General features: G+C 50.6%; 1 protein-coding gene across 1 annotated transcript in view; it reads right to left on the bottom strand.

The window, feature by feature from the left end:
• Positions 1–18,114, bottom strand: part of DYNC1H1 (dynein cytoplasmic 1 heavy chain 1) — a 65,717-nt gene that overhangs the window by 29,393 nt on the left and 18,210 nt on the right. Inside the window, exons 9-32 of the mRNA XM_030883351.2 lie at positions 17,811–17,990; positions 16,215–16,364; positions 14,429–14,575; positions 11,814–11,954; positions 11,287–11,463; positions 11,043–11,153; positions 10,840–10,959; positions 10,188–10,427; positions 8,430–8,585; positions 8,186–8,299; positions 7,840–7,950; positions 7,552–7,761; positions 7,239–7,385; positions 6,722–6,888; positions 6,446–6,619; positions 5,572–5,737; positions 5,301–5,489; positions 5,013–5,207; positions 4,050–4,332; positions 3,440–3,540; positions 2,684–2,843; positions 1,423–1,666; positions 1,064–1,247; positions 581–793 (exon numbers count right to left, since the gene is read on the bottom strand). Coding sequence (XP_030739211.1) covers positions 581–793; positions 1,064–1,247; positions 1,423–1,666; positions 2,684–2,843; positions 3,440–3,540; positions 4,050–4,332; positions 5,013–5,207; positions 5,301–5,489; positions 5,572–5,737; positions 6,446–6,619; positions 6,722–6,888; positions 7,239–7,385; positions 7,552–7,761; positions 7,840–7,950; positions 8,186–8,299; positions 8,430–8,585; positions 10,188–10,427; positions 10,840–10,959; positions 11,043–11,153; positions 11,287–11,463; positions 11,814–11,954; positions 14,429–14,575; positions 16,215–16,364; positions 17,811–17,990 — 4,080 coding nt within the window. The remainder of the gene's footprint in view (positions 1–580; positions 794–1,063; positions 1,248–1,422; positions 1,667–2,683; positions 2,844–3,439; positions 3,541–4,049; positions 4,333–5,012; positions 5,208–5,300; positions 5,490–5,571; positions 5,738–6,445; positions 6,620–6,721; positions 6,889–7,238; positions 7,386–7,551; positions 7,762–7,839; positions 7,951–8,185; positions 8,300–8,429; positions 8,586–10,187; positions 10,428–10,839; positions 10,960–11,042; positions 11,154–11,286; positions 11,464–11,813; positions 11,955–14,428; positions 14,576–16,214; positions 16,365–17,810; positions 17,991–18,114) is intronic.

Genomic DNA, 18,114 nt, shown 5'->3' with positions numbered 1-18,114 from the left:
TTTTTACTGAACTGTGGAGCTGTCTGACTGAGTCAGGAGATGCTCACCGAGCTGCCTCAGGAGAGACCCCTGAGGTGCCCTGCCGGGAGGACAGAGACCGGATGAACGAGCCGCCTTGTCTAACCCAGGACCGCAGCGGAGGATCAGCACGCACAGCTTGTGCACGTGACACGCTTTTTCTTAAGTGAATCTCACAGAGGAGATAAAGGAAAGAAGTCGATACAGAATGTAAACCCTATTGATTACACATTTATGTTGTTAATCATGGTACTGGGAAGTCTTGTAAGCAGATCATTTACCGCCATAGACGGTTTTCATCGTGATCCCCTTTTAGCCAGCATTTTCAGAGAACAAACTGTACCACATAATTGAAAATTTCAGGTAAGTTTCCCTATCACTACTCTCAAGTTAAGAAAAAATCCTAACAGGACTTGGGGCAAATCTCCACAAACCAGACGACGCCCCTGGTGGACAAAGCCCGGTAAGACGCGGCTTCTCCACCAAGTCCACGGCCATCATTACCGCTCGTGGCCACCTGCGGGGTCTGTGAGGCGCCAGCCAACACCACGATCCCAGCTACCTTTTCAACCCACATCCCGCCGACTTCTTCTCCGTCTCCGTATGTCAGGTACATCTCCTGGCACACTTTCTTGAGCTCCTCCCTCAGCGCTGTCATCTCGCCCCGGTGATACTGGACCCCAGGGAACACATCCGACAAGAGGCTGAAAAGCAGCGGGATGTCTTCTGCCACCAGCTTTGGCACCATCGTCTCACAGACGCTCTGGATCAGGATCTGCGTGGGGTGAAGGGGATGAGCTCTGCGGGGGGGCGGCTCCACGTCTACTGCCCTGTCCCCGGAGGACCCACGGCACAGCTGTCCCGTGAGCAAGCAGTGAGGCCCAGCGCCCCGCCCCCACCCCCAGGCCTCCCGTCAAATGCGGGTCCCCTCCGTTCACCCCGGGGCACGTGAGCCACAGTGAGAGCCCTCCAGGCACGACTTCAGGGTGGCAAAGGGTAATACAAGCAGAGCCTGGGCCTGAGCGGTTAGGGGCGCCCCGCCCACCTCTTGCTCCGGAAGATTCTCCGCGATTTCTCCTTCGTCCACCGCCTCCCCGCGCTCCGCCTTCTCCCTCTTGATCTTCTGGATCCGCTCCCGCTTCACGTTTCCGGCGCTCACCAGCACGCTCTTCAAGGCTCGGAGACCAAAGTCGTAGTGGCTTTGAGAAGAGAGCTGCTCGTCGCATAGTCTGAAAGAGAAAGCGTTTTCTTAAAAAACAGTACACTTTGAGCACCAAGAGCATCGAACAGCAAGAAATCAGAGACGGATACGTGGAAGGTAGTGTTGCAACTACACAGGTAAACTTTAAATGGCACACTTGACACATGCCAGAAACACGATCCAGAATAACTCAAGTGACTCACTTGAAGAACGGGACGATCTTGTTGGCAAGGACCTCGGCGGTGCGGAAGCCCTGTGAGTACAGCATGACCTGGGCGATGAGCTGCCGGTCGGGCTTGGTCATGGCCAAGCTCCGGAACAGCTTCTTCAAGTTGTCTGGAAGGTTCGACCGGCCCGCGTAGCCGGGGTTCATGGTGATGAAGATGGCCATGTCTGGGCTCACCTTGACTTGTTTGTTCAGCAGCTCACAAGTAATGGGGGCAGAGGCTGAAAATCGGAGGATGGTGTTAAGACTCGTGATAGTCAAAAATCCACTCCAAAATCTCTCTAAAACTGCAGAGCAAGCACCCATCTCCCTGCCGGCCCAGGACTCCAGGGGAGCTGGAGGCTGTCACCAGACACGATGCCCACCGGCCCAGGCAGGCCCATCTTCACCCACTTCACCCACACGAAAACCGTCCGAATGTGTAACGGATCAAGTCCCAGAGGCAGGAAGCCCACTATTTGTGCATTACTGAGCGTCACAAGGTCAATGCAAGAATAGAAACACAGCCCAACCACAGTTGCAGAAATAAAAACCAATCCATGTTGTGACAAAACTGACCGGCTGAAGTCACGAGAATGACCCTCTCGTAGGGTCATCAAAGGAAAACACAAAATAAACAGCCCCCCCGCCCCCCATCCCTGGACTACTTAGGGATCAGACTTCCTCCATAGGAGAACACGGAACATGGAGTACACAGGTACTGATTTGACACTCCTTTTGTTTTATTTAGGAGGTCTGGTAAGATGAGTTACCGTTATTATGGGAAAAAAGGGAACTTTAAAAGGTAAACTCTCCAACGTGGATGTATTTATTTACGTCCTCCAGCTCACGAGCCCAGGCTGTGTGCGCAACAAGCTCCCGGGGCCCTCCGAGCAGGCACTCCCACCGTGACGAGGGCTCGTTCCCAACACTCTGGCCAGGAGGCTTGGCTCTGCGGGATGCAGGGAGGGGGAGGGGAATGCGGGGGGCCCAGAGCGGCTCAAACCTGTGTTGTGTGCAGACGCCGGGGGAGGGAGCACAGGGACTCTGCTACAGGGGAAGGACTGATGGCTCCGCGGGGCTGCTCTGGGACGAGGGTGCAGCGTTACCCTGGGCCCTACCGCCTGTCTTCACTCAGGATGCACTGCCCCGCCTGCAGCAGCGAGTCCTGGAGCTATGTTAAAGTCTCGCTTATTTCTGATCAAAGAGGCGACCCCCTCTGCGCCCTCCAGGCAACTGTAAGGAGAAGCCGGTCTCACTCTTATCGTAGCTGGGGCTGGAGTGCTCGCGCAGCGCCTCCTGGATGCACTGCACCTGCTGGGACACGGCCGACAGCATCCGTTCCTCCAGGCGGTTGAACTCGTCAAAGCAGCCCCACGCGCCCACCTGGCAAAGCCCCACAAAGATCCGTCCCATCGCCTGAAATGAGAAGAAGGGAAGGGAGCTGAAACCACGGCCATGGTGCTGGCTGTATGGGGCTCCGATTCTGGCTTGGATGACTGGTCCCACCCTGGGCAAATCACATCTTGAAACCCTTGTCTGCTCATCTTTGAAATGGGAACAATATTGTCTTCCTCCCAGGGTGGGGGGGGGTGGTGGGAGGGGCTGTGAAGGTGGCATCAGCTTCACACATGAGGCAAGGAGCCCAGCCCCACAGGTCAAGTGCCTCATAAACAGTGGTACAGATGTAACGTATCATTTTTCCTCCTGTGCCAATAAAATCCCAATAACAAGGTTAACACGTTGTTTAAAAAACCTTTCCCACAATATTTGTTTATTCCCAGGCATAGACACCAGGAAGATATGTTACACTGACGAGTTTGAAGAATTTGAAGACGTGAAGCTCAAGTCGGTGTCAAGCACGTGCTGGGAACCTCCAACAGCTCAAGTAACCCTGTCCCCAGAGGACCATGCTGTGCTGTAAGGCCAACACAGCTCGAAGAGGTGCCGCCTGCTATTCCCCACCCAGCCCTCTCAGGCCCTTAACTCTAGGTGGTTCCCACAGAGCTTCTCACCTGGAAGTCAAAGGTTTCATCACAGTTGAAAACTAAAACAAAGCGTCCAAGCTGATGGCCGAGAGCTTTGACAGACTCGGTCTTCCCAGTCCCAGCAGGCCCTATTGTTTGAAGAAAAGGAATTGAGAACTCAAGTAAGAACACATCTTTAGTTTTAAGAACTGTAAAAAGCAATTCATTTTAAAAAACCGAAATACAATCATCCCTCGGTCTCCATGTGGACTGGTCCAGGACCCCTGCGTCTACCCAAATCCATGGACCCTCGGGTCCAATAGTTGGCCCTCCGTAGCCACAGGTTCTGCATCCCTGGATTCAACCAACCTCGGACGGAAACTTTAATCCACGGTTGGGTCAATCTGAGGCTGTGAAACCGGTGAGCAGGAAGGGCCGACTGCCTATCTATTAAAACAACTCTGCGTCTAAGTGGACTCACACAGTTCAAATCAGCGTCGTTCAAGGGTCAAGTATAAATGCGATAGCCGCCAACGCATTTAAAGTTTTAGAAGGTACCAGCCAGGCAGTTAAGAAGTACGTTTAGATCATTTGCTTAATCTTGGAAAAGTACGTTTCCTATCTGACTCCACCTGTCCAGGTGTGGGGAGGGACTCACCGAAGGGGGACCCGCCCAACCTGGCCTCCAAGGCCTGTGTCATCGTCAGGTAGCAGCGGTCGGTGAGGGGGGTCTGGACCAGCTTGTCCTGGACACCCAGGTACTCAAAGCCATAGTTAAACTTGGCATTTGCCATTTGAATCGACAACTGCTGCAACACATCGGTTTGCTTAGGGTCAAAGTAAAACCGCATCTGGCTGAGCCACTCGAAAGACTTGGCGTTGTCAATCTTGCTCTTCATCAGGGACCTGGTGACGTCTCTCTGGTGAACCAACTCTGTGATCTGAAGAAAGAGTCACTTTAAAGAGCTTATCAGAAAGTACATTTCATGAGCTGAAGCATGTAAACTAAAGTACGTAAGCGTATCCTCGGGGTGCAGGGGTTATTCAGTAGACTTTTAAATTGAGATTCTAGGTCCAGTTACAGTGTAAACATTCACTTTTAAAAACAACAGAACTGTTGTTCACTTTTAAAAACAATAAAACTGTTATTCACACAATGGAATTACACAGAATCAAGAGCTGCAGCAAAAACAAAGAAACAACAAAGAAAAGCTCTGCTAGTTGCAACTAGCATAAAACGTGATGGGAGAAGAGCTGTCTCTATCCTAACAGTCCATCTGCTGCACACGGCAGTGCAAAGGCCAGCAGCAAGCACTCGGGCTCAGAGACACGCTGGCTGGTCCGCCACGGGGCGTGTTCTCTGCGAAGGACAGGACGAGCGTGTGAAAGACCCAGAGGCACGAGTGTCACCCCTTTGTGTCGGGAGGTCGCGTGTGTGAACTCCTGTCCCCCAAGACTGCCTCCCACAGTGCCAGCGAGTCAAGGACACACCCCAGCTTTTGTCAACAGGACATCCACTTGTTTTTCTCCCTGACACCAATTAGGATGTTTTTCAAGCGTGAGTTCTTTCAACTGTCCGAGGCGAAGCCCCAGGAGCCTGGCTGGGAGGAATGGGACTAACCAAGTGCTCCAGCTTGCGTCTCCGGAGCGGTGGCTGCTCCATGAGGACCGAGTCGGCCAGCACGTTGAGGGTGACCTCCACGTTGCTGAGCACGGAGTGCAGGGGGGCCGTGTCGCCGCTCCCGCCGACGCTGCTCAGCGCCGTCTCCACGTTCTCAGACCAGGCAATCTGGGCTGACAGGACCACGAGCTGGGCCTGCGAGACACGGCACACAAGACCCAAAAGGATGGTTTTAAAGATCAGCCAGTGCCCTCACCTTCAGACTGTCCCCCTTCTACTGGACAGTACCTGGTATTTGTCAATCCAGGTGATGTAGGTATTTGGGTCAATTGAAGTTGCTTTACCAAAAATCTCAACTTCTGTAACAGACTCAGCAAGGAGTTTGGCCAGCGTGACTCTCATCTCCTTCTCTACTAGGGTGAGCCACTCGTTGATTTTGGGATGTTCAGTAATTGACACGGGAGTTTTAAACATAACCTGAAATAAAGAAACTCTAAGAATTAAAGTGCGCAAAGATGGGAGTGAAGTGTTCTAAGTTACAATCAATGAATGTAACTACCTCCTCTCCTTCACGGGATGAGATGCCCAGGACGACAGAGTTGTCTTCATTTAGGATGATGCTCGAAACACCAGCAAACATTTTCTTGAAATGTTTCTGTAACTTAGCTACATTCTTACTGTTTCCAATGATTTCAAGCAAATCTTCATCACCCACAAAATAAAACCTAAAATTAAAATAGCATGTAAGTTGCTAAAACATTACATATACACAAATAAGGGGAATCAAGGCAAAACTTCAAACTGTATAGGAAAGGAAGGTGGATATGGATTGTGACGGACCACCTCCAGCCTGAATTCAGATCACATCCAAATTTCTTCCAGCCCTCAGCAAAAGATATACACTCACCTAACAGATCCTGAAGAGAAGTTCAATGGGTTTCATGTAATTCACTGCACCTTAGGAATTTTTTAAAAACCTGCTCTATTTATATTAAGCAAACTATTCAGAAAGAAAAGAATGCCACTTAGAAAATAAAATACAACTTCCCTGGTGGTCCAGTGGTTAAGACTCCGTGCTTCCACCACAGGGGGCATGGGTTCGATCCCTGGTCAGGGAAGTTCCGCATGCCACACAGTGTGGCCAAAAAAAAAAAAGAATCACAGCTAAATTTTTAAGAGATGCTAGCTGCCTGGGAGGGTGAATAATAGTTTAAATGAAGCTTAGTAAATGAACCCACGGCAGAAAATTAAGGATTATTTGTTATAATTAGGAAGCAATGGATGAAGGAGAAACGGTATTCACTGAATCGGTTACTGGTAACAAAACCCTTGACGCCAGAGTGACCAACACACAGGCCAGGAGGGAGGGAGGGGCGGGAAGGAGGCGCCGGAGCGGACCTTCCCTTCAGTCCCCGTAAAAACCACCCTCTCACCTGGGGAAAGATGAGCGCTCTCTTTCCAGGTACTCTCCCAGGGCTTTCTGGATCTTTCCTAGCAGGTCTGCTAATCTCTCCAGCGACCTCTGTACCCCCTGGATGTTCAGAACATCCATGACCAGGGGAGACTTGGATACTTTTTTCATGAGAGCCAAGAATTCCGTGCTGATACTACAAATCAAATTAAAAGCGAGGTTAACGTCAGCCTTCGTGCAAAGGGTGGTCACCAGCCAAGCCTACCCTTCAGCCCTCCGTCCCGGCTCGAGGCTGTACCTCTGGAACCGCTGGGTTTCCACTGGCAGCAGGTGTTTGATGTCTGCGCTGCCCGTGAAGATGCCCTCCAGGTAGACCCAGCGCCTCTGCACGTCGATCCACACGTCGAAGAGAGCCATGATCCGGTTCAGTTTGTCTTCCCAGCTCAGGGCATCCTCTTCAAACACCTAGCGGGTGGATGGAAGGCAGAGCTCAACTGCTGAACTCTCCACTCTCAGATACACCAGGACTCATGCCAATATGCAGATAAAGATCCTGTCAACTTACGTGACTCACATTTTCTACCAGAGGCACCTGGGAACTGTGAGTCTGGCCATTTTTATTTTTTAATTATTTAAAAAGAATCTATTTTGGCCACACAGCATGCTGGATCTTAGTTCCCCTACAGGGATCGAACCCGTGCCCCCTGCAGTGGAAGCGCGGAGTCTTAATCGCTGGACCACCTGGGAAGGCCCTGACTGTAAGTCTGAAGGTACAACGGTGGATGTGCGGGAGGGACACCTCCCCACAGCGGTACCTTATAATACGGAGAGAGCTTCATGGCGGACACGCTGTTGATGTGCTCTTTGACCTTGTTGAAGAGGTCGTCCCAGCCTCGGATCAGGCGACACTTGTTCTGATAGTTAACCAAGTCTAACTCGTAAGTATTCCACACTTCTCTTATCTGAATGAAACCGAAAGAGGCACGTCATCAGTATGTGGGCGTTCGCCAGCCACACAAGTGACCGAGAGTAATGGAGACAAAAGGGACCACATGTGAGGCTCAGTCTATGTCAGTCTATGTCACAGCCTGAAACAAGATCTGGAATGCCCATCAGCCTATTACCTACCTGCTTCAAAAATTCCTCCAAAGCCATCTCCCCCTGTGCTACAAGCAGCACATCCTTGACAACCGCTTCATTTTTCTGCAAGTCAACGTCCCAGATCTGGCCGAGGGTCAGCTCAGAAACAACCCAGTTTACATGAAGCCGTTTCATCAGCTGTTTCCAGTGGCGATCTTTAAGTGCTTCAGATTTCAGTTCAATCACCAGCATGTTTATCTGTGGAGAGAGGGAGCCGTGTTACCTGTGTGGCGTGTTTCTAGCGGACATCTGTGACCGCAGCTCTGAGTCACCGACCTTGAGGTAACCTTTCAGAAGCCTCTGGACAAACTCGTAGGACGCGTACTGCCGTAGTCGTGCGGGGAAGTTTTTCAGCTGGTTCAAGAGGCCGTCTAAACTTTGCCGAAGCTGTCAAGAGAAACACAAGACGGTATTTAGTTTGCCAGCATTCCTTTAAACGATGGAATGTTTTTAAAATGGTTTCAGGAGAAATTTTACATTAATCTGGATGAGTAATGTAAACGACCATCAAGTGAGGTTTTGTGAGCTCTAACAGTTCCTTGCTTGCCGAGTTTCTAGGTGACGCCTACAACTTTCAGTGCGTGAAGGCGCGTACATAACAGCTACCGGTAGCTCCACGTACCTTCCGAGGCTGCACTGAAACCCACGGCTGCTCCTTCATCTGATCGATCTGCTCCCAGACCTTAGAGAGTTCTGACCAAACGCCTTTGAGGTCCTGTAGCTCCTCTAAGGCCACCTGCGATGAAGCAGAGTAAAGCAGCTGAACTTGGAAGCAGAACCACCCCACGGCTCTCGAGACACTGTGGACCAGAAGCAGCGTGAGCACGAGGGGCCCGGCCCCAGCTGCCCGCTGGAGCGGTTCGTACCTGGACGCGCTCTTCGCTGCCACCGAGAAGTCCCGTATCTGTCAGTTCCAGCGCCTCCTTGGCCTTCGCACACTTCTCCCTGTCGTCCTTCAGCCTGCCGAACTTTCCTTCATATATGGTGAGAGCCTGAAGCGCCTCCTCCGGGCGAAGGTTGCCCTGAAGCAGAGTCAAGGCCAGAGGATCAGAGCCGGGGCTCAGGACACACGAGCTCTGGCTCCGAAACGGTGGAGGGGGCCTGCTGGGCTTCTAGAATATGTGACTCCTTGAACACGTCTACGTGCATAAACATCCAAAAGCTGTACACTGATGATGCACGTCCATTACTGGATGAACTTTTACCTCCAGGGTTGACACGGGGAAGGTGGAGCACCTCTCGACTCAGCCATCCCCTCACTAAGTGCCGAGGGAGACGGAAGAGAAGAGTCAGGACAGACCTGGGCCTGGAGCAGGACGCTCCTGACTGAGGGGACAGGGTGCTTGGGGCTGCCAGCCACGCCCTCCCTGAGGTGCGGAGTCGTTTATCAGTCACCGAGAGAAGAACGAAAAGGAAAGCACTGTTCTCACTGGAGGAGACTCTGCTTCAGCCTTAACACTGTTGACACACTTCCTTTCCATTCTGATAACCTTTGAGGATGACTACACAAAATATCAAAGTTTTCACTCTAACACATTACTAGCAAGGTGAGGCAGCAAAAGATATTCAAATTCAGGTGATCACACTCTTTGTCTAGTGATCAGTACTCACTCCCCTGCAGAGCCTGGAAGCTCTGGCGTTAGCAAAAGCACAAGCCTGCTGAACAGCGGGGCCCCTCGGCCAAAATGAAACACAAGGCAGGACCTTGGGCCCAGCAGCACAGAGGCCAACCCAGTAGACGTGGGACGGCCAAATCAGCCCCCAGCACTGGTGCGGAGAACCTCCATCCACACTACAAAGCCAGACTGACGTTCAGAGCATTTCGAAACCCTTCCCCTTCTATGCGTACGTGTATGTCTAAGTTTGAATTCCACCCAGTGAGCCAGGCAGACCGTGACCTACGTGCCTGAGCCCCACACTGGCCGTCCCCCTGCCTGGACGCCCCCTTGGCCACGGCACGCTTGCCAGCCCCTCCCTCAGCCTCCACATGTCAACCCCCTGCAGAGCAGGAAAGCACCAACACCCCTTTCCCGCGGCACGTGTCACCATCTGACTTAAAATACCTGTTCTTCCCGTTCACTCTTTACCCTCCGTGCCCCAGTGGAGCGTTAACTCCATGCAGGTAGGGCTCCTTTCTGGTCACCACTGTATCTCTGCTGCCCAGAATATAGTCGGTGCTCAATAAATACTTGAATGAACCCAGAGACCAGGGTGTGGCAGGTCCCGGTACAGAAAGCCTAACGACCGCGACAATGACGTCAGAGTTCAGGGCTGCCCCCCACTGCACAGACCTAGCAGTGGCGGCAGCGGGATGCTTGGCCTGCGTCCACGAGAGAGGAAATTCTAACTTCTGACTATGCCTAAGTAAGAGGATAACTTACAAACAGAAAAACGTTAGTCTTTAAAACAATTCCCTGACTTAAGTGACTGTCACGAGGAGGTCTAAGTCGGCTTTTGTGTTTCCAAATCCACTACCTGCAAGTACTGCTCCTTTTAATTACAGGGAAAAGTCTTCATTCTGGAAATCTAAGCCATGGCAGGGCCTTTTAAGTCTCCGAAAGCAGAGACGCCAGGTCACCTGCTGCTGGCTTGGGAGAAGCTGCGGCGCCGGGGGCGAGACTCACCGTGACAGGCTTGGTCTTCTCCCAGTCGGTCAGCAGGTCGGAGGTGCGGCTCTCCACAGCCCGGTCCTCCTGGACGATCTTCATCTGCAGGTTCGCCACCTGCTGCTGGATGGCAGAGTCCTTCCGCCGCATGATGTCGTTGAAGGCCCCCCACTCTCCCTCGATGTTGTCAATGTAAAGCCAGGAAGGCGGGAACTGGAACCTTTGCTTTTCCAGCAAGCGCTGGCCGTTGCGGTAGAGCTTTGAGGGTTACAGAATAAACTTAGCACTTTCCTTCACAAGGGCAGCAGAGACTGCCGTCAGGTTCCCACGGACGGGAAGGCACCCCGCGGCTACGGAGCACACGTGCTCCCCTCCCGACGGCGCCGTGGCCAGTCCCGCGACTGCTCCTGGCTGCACCGGGCGGCCCCGAGCAGGGTCTAAGCGTGCTAGAGCTGGGCGTCACACCCTCCTTCCAAACTATGAGAAGGTAATACAAGTTTGAGGACCTGAAGGTCCACAACTACAGCAAAAGATTTTAAAAGACAGGAGCCTGTGGTTCTCAAACCCTGAAGTGCCTAAGAATCACCTGCCCGCCCTTACAAGCACGGCAGGGGCACGACAGAGACGCGCCGTAGACCCCACCTGAGACACAGTGAGGGACAGAGCTCACCTCCACTTGCTTTTCAAACTGCTTGATCTTCCGTTTCAGAGACTGCACGTAGGTGATGAAGGTCACAGCGTCGGAGGTGCTGGCCGTGTCCACGGAGTGCTGCTCCAGCTCCTGGCGAGACTGTCCGGAGAGAGCAGAGCGTTTAACGGAGAGCCGAGGGGCACCAGGGGGTTCATCACACCGGCAGGACCCTGCCTCCTCACCTTGGAGATCTGGGAGTGGAACTCTGTCATGTTTGAGCCAAGCATCTGCCCAAATTTGCTGAGGACCTCCTTGTGCCAAGAGTCGTACTTCAGGTTCACCTTAGACTGGACCTGCAGGTGAAGGAGCACACGACAGCGGATGAGCAAGTCTTTCACGCTGGAGTGTTTATGCCTCAACTTCATTTTAGTCAGATGTTGCCGTCCCAGCTCCCTGGACACCTTTCAGTGAGACAGCAGAGCTCACCTTGCCGTAATCTATGACTACTGGTCCGAACTCCTTCTTGGTCTCTGCATTGTCAAAGGTTCCTCGGGCCTTCCTTATCTGCACCAAGAGCGCCTGCCACTTGTTGAGATCCTCCCCGAGTCTGTTATAGATGTTCTCAGCTTGCATGTCCCACAAACACTGATACTGAAGCCAGACCTGCAAGTGAAGAAGAACAGAGTTAAACACTACAGTTTGACTTTTCATTTTGTAAAATATTAACATATATTTTCATATTCTGTTAAAAGTCTCATGTTCTTTCATCGCCGTTAGGAAAACTCTCACTTCCAATCCTCAGAATTTTCCTATCAAAAGAGAATAGTTTCCTGTTCTCCAAAATGATTAATATCCCACAAGGTTTGCCCTATTGTTCACTCCTTGTTTTAAGACAGCAAATATCACCTCATCGTTTACATTACACATAGTCAAGGCCTTTTAGCTCCATATTCATTAAATCTCATACTCCTAAGTGTGTAAGACAACATACTTGAATGTAATTAGCTTCTCACCTTGACATACTGCTCGACTTCAGTTACGATGCCCATGACTGCAGAATAGGATTCCTCCAGGGCAACGGGGCCATCTGGCATCCGTGTTAGAGCATTCCGGTAGAATTTCTCTTCTTCGGTCAGTTCATAGTGGACACCCACCTAACCAAACAAAGCCAGAAATGAACGCAGGTAGTGCGCACAAAAATGTGAATCTCAGAGTCACTTTCACTTAATTAAAATAAACCGAAAGAAACTGTATTTAAGGGATAACATTCACTTATCCCAGTCACAGGTAACCAGAAGCCTACTTATAATATAACTCCTCAAACCAACAAAAGGAACATCAACCACAAGCCAAAAGATGTGGCGTCACTACTGGCACAAGGCAAAAACGGTTAGAGAGCAGGCGCCCCAGAGCAGGGCCCTGCAAGACCTGAGCCTCTCATCCAAGGAGGCAGGACCGAAGGTGGCGCCTACGAGAGCGTGAGGTGACCAGACCAAGTGTTAACACCAACGTGGATGCTGGAACCCGCGACACAGTCATTCCTTTGTTTCAACCACTTGTGGGCTGTCACGTGCCAGGCACTATTGTAGGTACAACAAACAGACAAAAACCTCTGCTCACATAGATTTACATTCTGTGGGAGGAGGGAGACAACTAAGGGAAAAGCAAAATACGCAGTATGTCACAGGGTGAGCAGTGCCATGGAGGAAGGAGGGAAGAGGGGGCGAGGGGACGTGGGAGCAGGGAGGATGTATTTTGAGCAGGGGAGCCAGGGAAGGCCTCACTGAGGAGGTAACGCATGGGCAGGGACCAGGAGGTGGAGGGAGGGAGCCTGGTGAGTACTTGCTCCCAGGGCTTCCGAGCAAGTGCAAAGGCTCAGGGGCAAGAGTGCACCTGGCACGTGTGAGGATGAGCAAGAGCCCAGCGCTGGCTGCAGCAGAGCCGTGAGGGGAGGAGCAGATCAGGGAGGCGGCGTGTCACGTGGGGCCCAGCAAGGTGCCGTGGTGGGTGAGACAGGAAGCCGTTAACGGGCTCCGAAAAGAGAAACGTCAGGGCAAACACACAGTTTTAAGACGCACTCTGGCTGCTGTGTTGACGACAGGTTGTAGGGGGCAAAAGCAGACACAGAGAGACCAGTCAAGAGGGGGCTTAAATAATCCGACTGAGGGATTATGGTACCTTGGACGGTGGTAGCGCTGGATGTGGTAAGAAACAGATTAGGGTTATTTTTTTTTTCAATTTTTAAATTAATTAATTAACTTATTTATTTTTGGCTGCGTCAGGTCTTTGTTGCTGCCCGCGGGCTTTCTCTAGTTGCGGCGAGCAGGGGCTACTCTTTGTTGCGGTGCGCGGGCTTCTCATTGTGGTGGCTTCTCTTGCTGTGGAGCACGGGCTCTAGGCGCATGCAGGCTTCAGTAGTTGTAGTGTGTGGGCTCAGTAGTTGTGGCTCGCGGGCTCTAGAGCGCAGGCTCAGTAGTTGTGTGGCATGGGCTTAGTTGCTCCGTGGCATGTGGGATCTTCCCCGACCAGGGATCGAACCCGTGTCCCCTGCATTGGCAGGCAGATTCTTAACCACTGCACCACCAGGGAAGTCCCGATTAGGGTTAATTTTGAAGATAACGACAGTGGGTATCCAGAAGCAGGTTGGAGGATGGGAAAGAAAAGACTGGGGGAGGAGCAAATCTGAGGGAGGGGTCTGAGAGACAAGTCCAGTTTGACACGTCCATCAGGTGGTCACATGGAGACGCCAAGGAGGCAAAGGGACAGGCAGTCTGGAGTTCAGGAAAAGGCCTGGCTGGAGACAGGAACACGGAGTTGTGGCACTGGTATTTAAAGCCAACCCGCTGGATGAGACACAGAGAGAGTGGGGTGGAGACGGCGCTGAACACGTAGAGCCAGTGAAGCAGACAGGCCAGCAAGGTGGAGGAAAGCCAGGAGAGCCGGCAAAAAGAGTGTGGCAAGGAGGGGGCAGGACAAAGAGAACTGAGCTTACGTTCACAGTCAAGGAAAGAGACACGCCTCCGGATAGGATCACTGTCTTCCAGAAAAGTCGGTTACAGCAGAGATCGTGGAATATGTTTATTTGAAAACCACTGGTCCTGTTTAGAAGTACTATTGCCTAGAGACCAGGGACTGAATGCAACGGTCTCTTGAGTTTTCCTTTTGCTCTAGGAGTGTCCTACTAAGAGCATACTATATCTGGGATTTGCTTTAAAATAATCTACTGCTGCGGGGTGGGGAAGGGAATATGATGAAACAAAATTGGCCACATGTTGATAAATAAAGCGGAGCTTTATTTATGAGCTCACATGATTCCCTCTGCTTCTGGGTATGTTTGCAAATTCCCATAATAAAAATGTAAGTGGGAGGGTGGGCAGGGAAAAGCAGGAATTAAAATTCCCACAGAAGTTCACGGAGGGAATTTCTAAGAGACCACTGACACCAGACCTCCAAACCCGACTGTGTGGAAAAGTAACTACTGGGAAGAACGTCAGGTCACACAAAGCTTCCTCCAGCTTTCCCTCAGAGTGCCGAGCTGAGGTCTGGAGTTTGAAAAGACGCGTCAGGAGCTCTTTAAAGAGGCGCGTGGAGGTGGAGTCCCAGAGCGAGAGGGAGACGCAGAGCTCACCTGGTACCTCTGACTCTGGATCCTGGGGAGAGACAGTACCACCATCTTCCAGGCGAACATCTCCTGGTACAGCTTGTACCTGCACTCCTCGATTGGCGGGTTCAAATAGATGACCTGGTTGGTTATTCTCAGCTCATGGACGACATTCTATGAAGCAAAGATTTCATTTTCACTCAGCAATCTATTTCAGTAAAATGGCTTTGATAAAGAACACTTTCTCTCTCTAATTATTAAACTACTTCCGTCTGAACCACAAAGTCTTACTTTATCAACAGACTCCGTCTTCCCTGACTTCATGTTTGTGGTCTGTGCCCCCGCCAAGGAAGAGGAGGTCAGAGGGCAGGCCCTGCTTGGGTCCTTCCTGGGTCCCCCAGTGCCTGGGTGTCATACACACAACAGGTGCTCCGTGAAGCACCATCGGATATGACGTGTGTGATGATATCTGGACACGAGGACCTTGCGACCTGAGAAACCAGTGACACGAGGCTGATTTTACTGATGTATGTTTACAAGTCGGGGTCAGTCTGTGCCACCTGCCAGTGCTTTAAGCTGATGGAGAATTCCAGCTCAGTCTCCACTAGATACTGTATCCACTCAGACACACTCACTGGCTTTTCTGCATCTCAGTATTTTAAAAAGTACACTCTGGGGATGAATATCTGTAATATTCCAAAGTGAAAACATTTTTCAAGCATAAAAGCGGAAAAAAAAAGAAAAGGTATAAAGTCTGCGTAGAAAAAAACGCCAATAGTTTCTCCCAGATCGAAGTTTTTACTCGCCCAGCTCTTCTAGGCTTCTGTTTTGTGAGACCTTTTTATTGGTAAATATAACACACATACTGTAAACTACATAAAACTAACACACGGCTTAATGAATCAGTGTGAGGTGGACAGCTTTATAGCCACCACCCACGACAGGAGACAGGGACCTACTTGCAGAGTCTGAACAGAGCTTTCTGGAAAGCTTGCTAGGCCCCAGCTGGCCACTCCGTCACACGAATGGGCAACAGCTAGCTTGGAGACAGACTGCTGTCCTGGGCGCTCCTGCATTCTCTCACCAGAATTGGACTCAGATTTTTGTGAAAACAGTGACATTTTAGGGTCATAGTCTGAACACCTGCTTGTAGCAGATTATCATGTTCAGTTCTGGAAGTGATTTCTTACACATCATACATGCTTAGAAAGCAGAGATTTTTTTTTCCCAGTGTAAATTTATTTCTAAATATTATTTTCTATTGAAAAAAACTTCTATTTTTGAAACCATTTTACACTTACAGGAGAGTTCTAAGGCAAGTATGAAGAGTTTCCATACACCCTCACCAGCTTCCTCTAACGTGGTGTAATTACCAAAACAAAGACGTCAGCACTGATATAATACTATGAACTGAAACACTGACTTCAGTCAGATTCCCAGGATCTAACAAGGACACACATCACAGTTAGTTGTCACAGCTCCTCACTCCCTTCCAGTCTGTGACATTTTCTCAGCTTTTCCTGTCTCTCTCTCATGACCGTGGCATTCTGGTGTCCTGTGAGATGGCCCTCCACCTGGGTTCGCCTGACGTTTTCCTCATAGTTACTGGGGGGAAGACCATAGGGGTGAAGAGCCCTTCTCATCTCACCACAGGTGACAGCATACATCTCCCCTGGGATGCTGACTTGGGTCAGCTGAGCGTGGTGGCACCTGTCGGGTTTCTCCACTGTAAAGTGACCTTTTCCCTGGTAGTTTTTAAGGGGAGAACCTTGTTTAATTTACTATCGAATCGGCTGCCCTGGGAAATACTGACCTTGATCTTTGGCTCTCCTCCAGGTTTGTGACTAACTTGAGGTGCGTCCGTATCCATGTCAACCTCTGCTTTATCCTCAGCTTGTCCAAGAAGCACCTGGGTCCAAGCTCTCAGGCCAGCTTGCAGGCGGACGCCCAGTATTCTTTCAATCTGCAGAGAAAACACGTCCAAGAACACTGTTTCTTCCAAACGTTAGCTCAGAGCACGTTAACGGAAAGCTGATGCTTTAGGTCCAGGATGGACTGCTTCTGACTGCAAGCCTTCGCCCCTGCTTCTCAGCCTCATTTCCTCCCCTTCCAGCCTCAGATCACCGTCTGCTAGGCTGACTGTGCTTTCCACTTGCAGGATCCCCACTTATAAGGGATAAAGATACCAACACAAACGCAGCAGATGTAGCGAAGGTCTGGATATTTGTTCGGTATGATAGACAATTTACAGAACAAAAGCATTTTCCTGGTAGCCTCAGAGATAAAACTAGAAAACTATAATTTGGAGATTAAACAATTTTCTTTTTCTTTTCAAAACGGAGGCATAAGTGACATGTAACATTATTATTAGTTCTGGACATACGACATAATGATTCAATATTGGTATATACTGCAAAAGGATCACCACAGTAAGTCTAGTTAACAGCCGCCACCAAACAGTGACCATTTTCTTTCAACAAGTAAAGAAGAAAGCCAGAATTCTCTTCTGATCTGTAACGAGACAAACAGATTGACAAATACATTTCCTATGACTAGGATGTCTGTATGTCTTGTTTAGCGTCTGGCCACACAACCATCCTGGGAATGCTGCGAGGGCGGCTTGAGATAAACTGGGACTTGCAGTCGATTCAGAAGAGGGGGGCCTGTGAACTTTCACTGTTTGGGTCCCACTGGTGGATACACTGCAACTTCTGTATCCATTTTAAAGGAGAAAACCTGTGACCCACACACAACAACTTCAGAACTGACCAACTACCATCTGTCAACTGAGTGACCTCCGCCATAAAACATCCTCCTTCTAGAGACTTCACAGCTGCACTCTGACATACACTGACAAGAAAGCAACATGGGGTGGCAAGTATGCTTCAAACACACACACACACACACACACACACACACACACACACACACACACACACACACACACACACCCTACACGCGTGAGCCAAGATCCTCTCCACCAGGAATAAGAGGTTCTTGGATGCTGGGTGGGATGGTGGAGGGGGACAAGGTGGTCAGAGAAGGGTGCCAGGAGAAGAGGGCCAGGAAGAACCACCTAAATTATCAGCAGAGCAGGGAAGGGCAAGTAGGAGGTTGTCAAATATCCAGAAAACAGAGAGAGCTCCTTCTCCTCCCCCACAGCTCCCTGCTCCCACCTTACAAAGAAGGTTGCTACGGCCAACACCACAAAGAAGGTTGCTACGGCCAACACCACAGCTCAGCTCTACCATTAGCTACACGGGGTTTCCGGAGAGAACTGGACTGTCACTGGTAACTTCTATGGAAACGCGCTTCTCAGTGACAAACTAATCAGCTATGGAACAGGGCCCACCGCTACGCAGACAGCAGACAAGTGGGCAGCACCGTGTGTAACAGGCCCCATACCCACCTCCATGTCCAGCTTGTTGACCCAGATGGGCAGGTTGGAGTAGGAGTGCAGGTTGAGGTCGTCCACAGCCTTCTGCACTCTGTTCAGGATCTCGGAGAAAGTCTTATGATCATACATGCAAGTCTCCAGGGACCGGACTTCCAGGTCTATTTTTTCCTCAATAATCAGCAGATCATCCACCTAAAGGAAGGTATACTTAGTATTTAAAACAGCCACTCACTCTATTTCTTTATCTTACGTATATTCTTCTCAATTAATAAATGTCCGAGGCAGAGAAGTTCTTCCACAAATAGCTAACCCTACG

This window comes from Globicephala melas, chromosome 2, assembly GCF_963455315.2.
Source record: "Globicephala melas chromosome 2, mGloMel1.2, whole genome shotgun sequence".
Taxonomy (NCBI): Eukaryota; Metazoa; Chordata; class Mammalia; order Artiodactyla; family Delphinidae; genus Globicephala; species Globicephala melas.
The sequence above is the reverse complement of the archived record's forward strand: the minus strand, read 5'-3'. Positions and strand labels throughout refer to the sequence as shown.